At 49.4% G+C, this 10,511-nt stretch overlaps 1 protein-coding gene across 1 annotated transcript; it reads right to left on the bottom strand.

The window, feature by feature from the left end:
* Window positions 1-7,451: 7,451 nt before the first annotated feature.
* Window positions 7,452-9,147, bottom strand: LOC141984129 (uncharacterized). The gene is made up of 2 exons (XM_074947076.1): window positions 8,495-9,147; window positions 7,452-7,915 (listed from the first exon to the last, which is right to left on the bottom strand). Exons 1-2 carry the CDS (start codon window positions 9,075-9,077, stop codon window positions 7,452-7,454), a joined length of 1,047 nt encoding a protein of 348 aa, XP_074803177.1. The 5' UTR covers window positions 9,078-9,147.
* Between the last annotated feature and the right edge of the window lie 1,364 nt (window positions 9,148-10,511).

The raw sequence follows: 10,511 nt of genomic DNA, 5'->3' as shown, positions 1-10,511 counted from the left end.
TGGCAAGCATGGAGCCTGCTCAGCTCACCGCTGCTGTTGTGAGCATTTTAAACGCTTCACGCATTATACTACAGTATGTGAAGAACCGAGCTAAGAGACGCCAGCACGAGGACGATTGTGATGAGGACATGGACACAGACGTTCCTGAAAGCATGGGATGTGGCAATTGGGACATCATGGCAGAAGTGGGACTGGTTGATACAGTGGAAAGCCAATTCTGGGCCCGGCAAACAAGCACAGACCCGCATAGTGTTGCAGGTATGGGATTATTCCCAGTGGCTGCGAAACTTTTGCCTGTGTAAGACCACTTTCCTGGAACTCTGTGAGTTGCTTTCCCCCACCCTGAAGCGCAGGAATGCCAAGATGAGAGCTGCCCTGACATTTGAGAAGCGAGTGGCGATAGCCCTGTGGAAGCTTGCAATGCCTGACTGTTACCGGTCAGCCAGGAATCAATTTGGAGTGGGCAAATCTACTGTGGGGACTGCTGTGATTCAAGTAGCCAATGCAATTACTGATGTTCTGCTATCAAGGGTAGTGACTCTGGGAAATGTGCAGGTCATAGTGGATGGCTTTGCTGCAATGGGTTTCCCTAACTGTGATGGGGCGATAGATGGAACGCATATCCCTATCTTGGCACCGGACCACCTTGCCAACCAGTACATAAACTGCCAGGGGTACTTCTCAATAGTGCTGCAAGCACTGGTGGATCACAAAGGACATTTCACTGACATCAACTTAGGATGGCCGGGAAAGGTGCATGGCGTTTGTATCTTCAGGAGCTCCGGGCTGTTTGAGCAGCTGCAAGAAGGGACTTACTTCCCAGACCATAAAATTACTGTTGGGGGTGTTGAAATGCCTATAGTTATCCTTGGAGACCCAGCCTACCCCTTGCTCCCATGGCTTATGAAGCCGTACACAGGCAGCCTGGACAGTAGTAAGGAGCAGTTCAACCATAGGCTGAGCAAGTGCAGAATGGTGGTAGAATGTGCCTTTGGACATTTAAAAGCTTGCTGGCGCTGTTTGCTGACTAGGTTAGACCTCAGTGCAACCACTATTCCCATTGTTATTACTGCTTGCTGTGTGCTCCATAATATCTGTGAGAGTAAGGGGGAGACGTTTATGGCGGGGTGGGAGGTTGAGGCAAATTGCCTGGTTGCCAATTTTGAGCAGCCAGACACCAGGGCGATTAGAAGAGCACAGATAGGTGTGCCACGCATCAGAGAGGCTTTGAAAACCAGTTTCATGACTGGCCAGGCTATGGTGTGACAGTTGTGTGTGTTTCTCCTTGATGCAAATCCGCCCTCTTTGTTGATTTTAATTCCATGTAAGCCAACCACCCTCCGCCCTTCGATCACAGCTGGCAAAGGAAATAAAGTCACTATTGTTTTGAAATCATGCATTCTTTCTTTCTTTATTAATTTTTTTTAAAAAGGGAGATAACTGATAAGGTAGCCCGTGTGGGGTGAGGGAGGAGGGAAGGACAAGGCCACATTGCTTATTGTAGCCACACTACAAATCAAAACTGTTTGAATGACAGCCTTCTGTTGCTTGGGCCATCCTCTGGAGTGGAGTGGCCCAGAGCCTCCCCCTCTGCGTTCTTGGGCGTCTGGGTGAGGATGACATGGAACTTGGGGAGGAGGGCAGGTGGTTGTACAGTGGATGCAGCAGTGGTCAGTGCTTTTGTTGGCTTTCCTGCAGCTCCACCAGACACCTGAGCATGTCTGTTTGCTCCCCCATTAGCCTCAGCATTGCATCCTGCCTCTTCTCATTACGCTCACCTAATGCTTTCCTGGACTCTGCCACTGAATGCCTCCATGCATTAAGCTGTGCCCTATCAGTGCAGGAGGACTGCATGAGCTTGGAAAACATGTCATCGCGAGTGCGTTTTTTTTGCCTACTAATCTGCGATAACCTCAGGGACGGAGATGATAGGGGGAGCATAGAAACATTTGCACCTGCAGGGGGATAAAAAGAGAGAGTAAAATGTAAGATGATACATTTCTGAGAACAAAAGGGAGACTCTTTCACAGTGAATCAAGCCATTCACAGCAGACAGCACATGTGCTTTAGGTACAAGGTTGCATTTTGCCTTTTATATTGAGTGCCTGTCGGTATGGTGACACATCAGATATGGCTGGGCAACATAATTCGGTTTCCAGGCAGCCATGGTAAGCCAAAGGGTATGCGGGTTTGGCTTCTAACGCCTTCATAACATGTGGGAATGGTTTCAAACTGCAGCACCCTCCTTTCCAGTAGCAAGCACTGCCAGTTGGGTTTCACATTTAAAAGGAGGGGCTGCAGTTTTCAGGTGGATATGCAGCACACACCTCCCCCCACCCCACCGCATGGTTATTCTCTGGGATGATCCCTTCACCCCTCCCCCTCGCCGTGTGGCTATTCTCCGGGGTGATCCCTTTTAACCAGGCGCAAACAGCCCAGCATGAACGGGGTCCTTTTACTGTGCCCTTACAAAAATTCCCCTATTTCAACCAGGTGACCTTGAATGATATCACTCTCCTGAGGCTAACACGGAAAGATATAGACCAAATGTTGCTTGAATTCTACCAAAACCCAGGACCATTTGCTGCCATGCTTTGTGCTGCAATGATTCCAGACTACTTGCTACTGGCTTGGCATGGTGAAGTGTCCTACCGTGGAGGATGAAATAAGACAGCCGTCCCCACAAACCTTCTGCAAAGGCTTTCAGAGTACCTCCAGGAGAGCTTCATGGAGATGTCCCTGGAGGATTCCCGCTCCATCCCCAGACACGTTAACAGACTTTTCCAATAGCTGTACTGGCCGCGAATGCATCCCAAGTCTTCAGGGCAAATCAAACATTAAACACTATTGCTTTTAAACCCTGTACTGTAGTTACAAATGTGCACTCACCAGAGGTGCCTTCTCTGCCTTCAGGGTCGCGGATCCTGCCTTGGGAGGGTATTGGCTCCAGGATGATGAAAACGTCTTGGCTGCTGGGGAGAATGGATTCACCACTTGCCTGCTCATTCTCCTCCTCCTCCTCCTCCTCTTCCTCATCCACAAAATCCTCCTCCATGTTGCATGAGACTCCCCCCTTGCAGGTGTCTGCACTACCCCAAATGCAACCCAGTAAGGTCGATTTTAGCGCTACTCCTCTCGCTGGGGAGGAGAACAGAAGTCAATTTTAAGAGCCCTTTAGGTCGATGGAACGGGGTTGCTTGTGTAGACACATTCATTATAAAATCGACCTAACCCTGTATTGTAGACCAGGGCTAAGAGAGACTGTGTGCCCCCTCCTCCCCCTCCCCTCCTGCTCACCATAGCCAGCACTAGCAGTCCCAAGCCAATAGCCTTAAATTATTAGTTTGGCAGGGGTGTATTCACAGGCAAGCGCCACCTCTGATTCCCAGCTGCTGAGCTTGGGGAAGGTAAAATAGTTCTTTTAGAACACAGAGGAAAGAAAGTGCTGCTGAATCAGAGCATTGCTCAGAAGCGATTTGTGGAATTAAAGCCCAGTGAATAAAGTCTCTCTTGTAAGATCCTTTCCAAGACTGGGAAAGATCCCTTTAAATGGCTGCATTCATCCATAACTAAGTAAAGAATGCACTATCCGAAACGTAAAGCGATAGGACAAACATGATCTCCTGGGCACCAGAGGAAAAGAGGGAAAGCAGTGAGACAGCGCGTGGAATCAAAAGGGTGGTGCTGTAAAAGCAGGTTAATTTTCAGATCCACATAGCAAAATAGGAGAAAACCTCCACAACATAAATAGATAAAGCAACCTACATCGCAAACCACTAGATGTTGACTAGGATTTGAAAATTCCGGACACAAGTACATTTTGAGTGTAGCAAGATTTTCTTTTTTAAAATTAGTAGTTACCACAGAAACATAGATGGTTCACTACAGTCTGCCCACTGCAAGTAATATTCATTTATTGTTGGTGGCCAAGTATAATGTGGGCTGGGGCAGCCAGAGTCATTTATTAACAGTGAAACTGCTCCGATAAGATTGTTTTCTTATTGTTAACATTTGTGACTGAGTTCCTCTGCGCTTCCTTTGTCTCCACCCTTGGGAGAGCAATAAATCAATTGTTTCACAGTAAAATTGAAGATTTCTCAAGGGAACTGTGGTTTTTATGTACTCGCGTTTTTATTAGATAATATGCAATTCTCGCTGAGATGAAAATGACAATTGCATGTAGTGTAAATTAGCTCCATGGTGCTGCTTGTTGTGTTGCAGCGATTCAAGACAAAATCAGACTGAGGGCTTGTCTACACTACCCGCAGGATCCAAGGGCAGCGATCGATCCAGCGGCGGTCGATTTATCGCATCTAGTCTAGACATGGTAAATCAACCACCGAGTGCTCTCCCGTCCACTCCGGTACTCTACCGGAGCAAGAGGCGCAGGCCGAGTCGATGGGGGACCGTCAGCTGTCGACTCACCACAGTGAAGACACCACGGAGAGTAGATCTAAGTACGTCGACTTCAGCTATGTTATTCACGTAGCTGAAGTTGCATAACTTAGGGTATGTCTACACTACGGAATAAGGTCGAATTTATAGAAGTCGGTTTTTTAGAAATCGGTTTTATATATTCGAGTGTGTGTGTCCCCACAGAAGTGCATTAAGTGCATTAACTCGGCGGAGTGCTTCCACAGTACCGAGGCTAGAGTCGACTTCCGGAGCGTTGCACTGTGGGTAGCTATCCCACAGTTCCCGCAGTCTCCACTGCCCATTGGAATTCTGGGTTGAGATCCCAATGCCTGATGGGGCTGAAACATTGTCGCGGGTGGTTCTGGGTACATATCGTCAGTCCCCCCTTCCCTCCCTCCCTCCCTCCGTGAAAGCAAGGGCAGACAATTGTTTCGCGCCTTTTTTCCTGAGTTACCTGTGCGGACGCCATACCACCGCAAGCATGGAGCCCGCTCAGGTAACCGTCACCGTATGTCTCCTGGGTGCTGGCAGACGCGGTACGGCATTGCTACACAGTAGCAGCAACCCATTGCCTTCTGGCAGCAGACGGTACAGTACGACTGGTAGCCGTTCTCGTCATGTCCGAGGTGCTCCTGGCCACGTCGGCTGGGAGCGCCTGGGCAGACATGGGCGCAGGGACTAAATTTTTGGTGACTTGACCAGGTCATTCTCTTTAGTCCTGCAGTCAGTCGTATTGAACCGTCTAATGGTGAGCAGGCAGGCAATATGGATTGCTAGCAGTCGTATTGTACCATCTTCTGCCGGGCAGGCAAGAGATGACGATGGCTAGCAATCGTATTGTACCATCTTCTGCCGGGCAGGCAAGAGATGACGATGGCTAGCAATCGTACTGTGCCATCTTCTGCCAGGCAGGCAAGAGATGAGGATGGCTAGCAGTCGTACTGTACCATCTTCTGCCGAGCAGCCATGAGATGTGGATGGCTTGCAGTCCTTCTGCACCATCTGCTGCCAGCCAAAGATGTAAAAGATAGATGGAGTGGATCAAAACAAGAAATAGACCAGATTTGTTTTGTACTCATTTGCCTTCTCCCCTGTCTAGGGGACTCATTCCTCTAGGTCACACTGCAGTCACTCACAGAGAAGGTGCAGCGAGGTAGATCTAGCCATGTATCAATCAGAGGCCAGGCTAACCTCCTTGTTCCAATAAGAACAATAACTTAGGTGCACCATTTCTTATTGGAACCCTCCGTGAAGTCCTGCCTGAACTACTCCTTGATGTAAAGCCACCCCCTTTGTGGATTTTAGCCCCCTGAAGCCAACCCTGTAAGCCGTGTCGTCAGTCGCCCCTCCCTCCGTCAGAGCAACGGCAGACAATCATTCCGCGCCTTTTTTCTGTGCGGACGCCACACCAAGGCAAGCATGGAGTCCGCTCAGCTCACTTTGGCAATTAGGAGCACATTAAACACCACACGCATTATCCAGCAGTATATGCAGCACCAGAACCTGGCAAAGCGCTACCGGGCGAGGAGGCGACGTCAGCGCGGTCACGTGAGTGATCAGGACATGGACACAGATTTCTCTGAAAGCATGGGCCCTGCCAATGCATGCATAATGGTGCTAATGGGGCAGGTTCATGCTGTGGAGCGCCGATTCTGGGCTCGGGAAACAAGTACAGACTGGTGGGACCGCATAGTGTTGCAGGTCTGGGACGATTCCCAGTGGCTGCGAAACTTTCGCATGCGTAAGGGCACTTTCATGGAACTTTGTGACTTGCTTTCCCCTGCCCTGAAGCGCATGAATACCAAGATGAGAGCAGCCCTCACAGTTGAGAAGCGAGTGGCGATAGCCCTGTGGAAGCTTGCAACGCCAGACAGCTACCGGTCAGTTGGGAATCAATTTGGAGTGGGCAAATCTACTGTGGGGGCTGCTGTGATGCAAGTAGCCCACGCAATCAAAGATCTGCTGATATCAAGGGTAGTGACCCTGGGAAATGTGCAGGTCATAGTGGATGGCTCTGCTGCAATGGGATTCCCTAACTGTGGTGGGGCCATAGATGGAACCCATATCCCTATCTTGGCACCAGAGCACCAAGCCGGCGAGTACATAAACCGCAAGGGGTACTTTTCAATAGTGCTGCAAGCTCTGGTGGATCACAAGGGACGTTTCACCAACATCAACGTGGGATGGCCGGGAAAGGTACATGACGCTCGCATCTTCAGGAACTCTGGTCTGTTTCAAAAGCTTCAAGAAGGGACTTTATTCCCAGACCAGAAAATAACTGTTGGTGATGTTGAAATGCCTATATGTATCCTTGGGGACCCAGCCTACCCCTTAATGCCATGGCTCATGAAGCCGTACACAGGCAGCCTGGACAGCAGTCAGGAGCTGTTCAACTACAGGCTGAGCAAGTGCAGAATGGTGGTAGAATGTGCATTTGGACGTTTAAAGGCGCGCTGGCGCAGTTTACTGACTCGCTTAGACCTCAGCGAAACCAATATTCCCACTGTTATTACTGCTTGCTGTGTGCTCCACAATATCTGTGAGAGTAAGGGGGAGACGTTTATGGCGGGGTGGGAGGTTGAGGCAAATCGCCTGGCTGCTGGTTATGCGCAGCCAGACACCAGGGCGGTTAGAAGAGCACAGGAGGGTGCGGTACGCATCAGAGAGGCTTTGAAAACCAGTTTCATGACTGGCCAGGCTACGGTGTGAAAGTTCTCTTTGTTTCTCCTTGATGAAACCCCCCGCCCCTTGGTTCACTCAACTTCCTTGTAAGCTAACCACCCTCCCCTCCTCCCTTTGATCACCGCTTGCAGAGGCAATAAAGTCATTGTTGCTTCACATTCATGCATTCTTTATTCATTCATCACACAAATAGGGGGATGACTACCAAGGTAGCCCAGGAGGGGTGGTGGAGGAGGGAAGGAAAATGCCACACAGCACTTTAAAAGTTTACAACTTTAAAATTTATTGAATGACAGCCTTCTTTTTTTTGGGCAATCCTCTGTGGTGGAGTGGCTGGTTGGCCGGTGGCCCCCCTACCGCGTTCTTGGGCGTCTGGGTGTGGAGGCTATGGAACTTGGGGAGGAGGGCGGTTGGTTACACAGGGGCTGTAGTGGCAGTCTGTGCTCCAGCTGCCTTTGCTGCAGCTCAACCATACACTGGAGCATACTGGTTTGGTCCTCCAGCAGCCTCAGCATTGAATCCTGCCTCCTCTCATCACACTGCCGCCACATTCGAGCTTCAGCCCTCTCTTCAGCCCGCCACTTACTCTCTTCAGCCCGCCACTTACTCTCTTCAGCCCGCCACCTCTCCTCCTGGTCATTTTGTACTTTCCTGCAGTCTGACATTATTTGCCTCCACGCATTCGTCTGTGCTCTGTCAGTGTGGGAGGACAGCATGAGCTTGGAGAACATTTCATCTCGAGTGCGTTTTTTTTTCTTTCTAATCTTCACTAGCCTCTGGGAAGGAGAAGATCCTGTGATCATTGAAACACATGCAGCTGGTGGAGAAAAGAAAAGGGACAGCGGTATTTAAAAAGACACATTTTATAAAACACTGGCTACACTCTTTCAGGGTAAACCTTGCTGTTAACATTACATACATAGCACATGTGCTTTCGTTACAAGGTCGCATTTTGCCTCTCCCCACCGCGTGGCTACCCCCTCAACCCTCCCCCCTCCCTGTGGCTAACAGCGGGGAACATTTCTGTTCAGCCGCAGGCAAACAGCCCAGCAGGAATGGGCTCCTCTGAGTGTCCCCTGAAGAAAAGCACCCTATTTCAACCAGGTGACCATGGATTATATCTCACTCTCCTGAGGATAACACACGAACGGATGTTGCTTGAACGCCAGCAAACATACACTGCAATGCTTTGTTGTACAATGATTCCCGAGTACGTGTTACTGGCCTGGAGTGGTAAAGTGTCCTACCATGAAGGACGCAATAAGTCTGCCCTCCCCAGAAACCTTTTGCAAAGGCTTTGGGAGTATATCCAGGAGAGCCGCGAATGCCAGGGCAAAGTAATCCTTTCACATGCTTGCTTTTAAACCATGTATAGTATTTTAAAAGGTACACTCACCGGAGGTCCCTTCTCCGCCTGCTGGGTCCAGGAGGCAGCCTTGGGTGGGTTCAGGGGGTACTGGCTCCAGGTCCAGGGTGAGAAACAGTTCCTGGCTGTCGGGAAAACCGGTTTCTCCGCTTGCTTGCTGTGAGCTATCTACAACCTCGTCATCATCATCATCTTCTTCGTCCCCAAAACCTGCTTCCGTATTGCCTCCATCTCCATTGAAGGAGTCAAACAACACGGCTGGGGTAGTGGTGGCTGAACCCCCTAAAATGGCATGCAGCTCATCATAGAAGCGGCATGTTTGGGGCTCTGACCTGGAGCGGCCGTTCGCCTCTCTGGTTTTCTGGTAGGCTTGCCTCAGCTCCTTCAGTTTCACGCGGCACTGCTTCGGGTCCCTGTTATGGCCTCTGTCCTTCATGCCCTGGGAGATCTTGACAAAGGTTTTGGCATTTCGAAAACTGGAACGGAGTTCTGATAGCACGGATTCCTCTCCCCATACAGCGATCAGATCCCGTACCTCCCGTTCGGTCCATGCTGGAGCTCTTTTGCGATTCTGAGACTCCATCATGGTCACCTCTGCTGATGAGCTCTGCATGGTCACCTGCAGCTTGCCACGCTGGCCAAACAGGAAATGAGATTCAAAAGTTCGCGGTTCTTTTCCTGTCTACCTGGCCAGTGCATCTGAGTTGAGAGTGCTGTCCAGAGCGGTCAAAATGGAGCACTCTGGGATAGCTCCCGGAGGCCAATACCGTCGAATTGTGTCCACAGTACCCCAAATTCGACCCGGCAAGGCCGATTTAAGCGCTAATCCACTTGTCAGGGGTGGAGTAAGGAAATCGATTTTAAGAGCCCTTTAAGTCGAAATAAAGGGCTTCATCGTTTGAACGGGTGCAGGTTTACATCGATTTAATGCTGCTAAATTCGACCTAAAGTCCTAGTGTAGACCAGGGCTTAGATCGATCCCCCCCAGCCCACAGTGTAAGACCAGGCCTGAGCAAATCTTGCTGGACTTTGGAATTAGTTAGGACTTTTAATTAATGAGGAATTCTCCACCTTTCACCTAGAATCTTTGATTTCGGTCCTCTTTGCTTTCCTGATCCTGTGTTCAATGTCTTAGTGGAAAATTGGATTTGTCTTGCTCTCTTTTCCCAACAGAAGAGCTTTGCCAGAACAGTCCCAAAATGTCCTGTTTCAGGAGAGCTTTTATTAAATAATCTCTGGGCTAGTTATTTTGCCCCAAATATTCACGATTTGGCAGCCAGATGACATTCCCACATGACGAGGGCAGAAAGAAACATTTTCTATTGCTAAAGCTTATGCTAAAGCTTTCCTAAAGGCTGTGGGGGGAAGCTGCACAGGGGGTTGCAATGACTTAACCTGTTTCCTTCCTGTGGAATGACCTGCCTTTTGGCATGGGTGAAAATGAATGGAAATGATGGGTTACCAAGAGAGGCCAACGTGAAAAGTAGTGAGAGAGAAAAACCAAATGGAGAAAATAGAAGGATGGGATTGCACGTGTCGTCCTGGAGAAACACAGGCAGGAGCGTGCATATGGAGGGACACATTCCACAGACCCGGGGGACAACAAGCTGCAAACTGTTTAAAGCTCCTGCGGTGGCGGATATTGATGGGCTTTTGGGAAATGCTGTTTTGTAGATTTACTGTCGCTTTTTGTAGCTGGATCTCCTACAATGCGTGGCAAGCAGCCGAGTTTACAACCTGGCCCTGGCTTTGATATCAAGCACTGCAGAAGTGTGTGTGTGTGTGTGTGTGTGTGTCGTGCATACATATACCTATAAAATCGATTTTTTTACTAACTCATTTACAGCTATCATCTGTACAGATCTGTGGGGTGGGTAAACGAATCAGCATACAAAGCAGACACAGGACCTGACACAACATGCTGCTCTGCAACTGTTAAATGTACAGACTGCATCAAACCTGAGAGCCTGTGAGTTCATGGTTCCCAGTAAAGATCCTAATGAAATTAGCACAAATTATCAGAGCTACCACAGACTGCTACAGAAAG

Source organism: Natator depressus, chromosome 3 (genome assembly GCF_965152275.1).
Source record: "Natator depressus isolate rNatDep1 chromosome 3, rNatDep2.hap1, whole genome shotgun sequence".
NCBI classification, from domain to species: domain Eukaryota; kingdom Metazoa; phylum Chordata; order Testudines; family Cheloniidae; genus Natator; species Natator depressus.
This window is presented reverse-complemented; position numbering and strand designations above follow the sequence as displayed.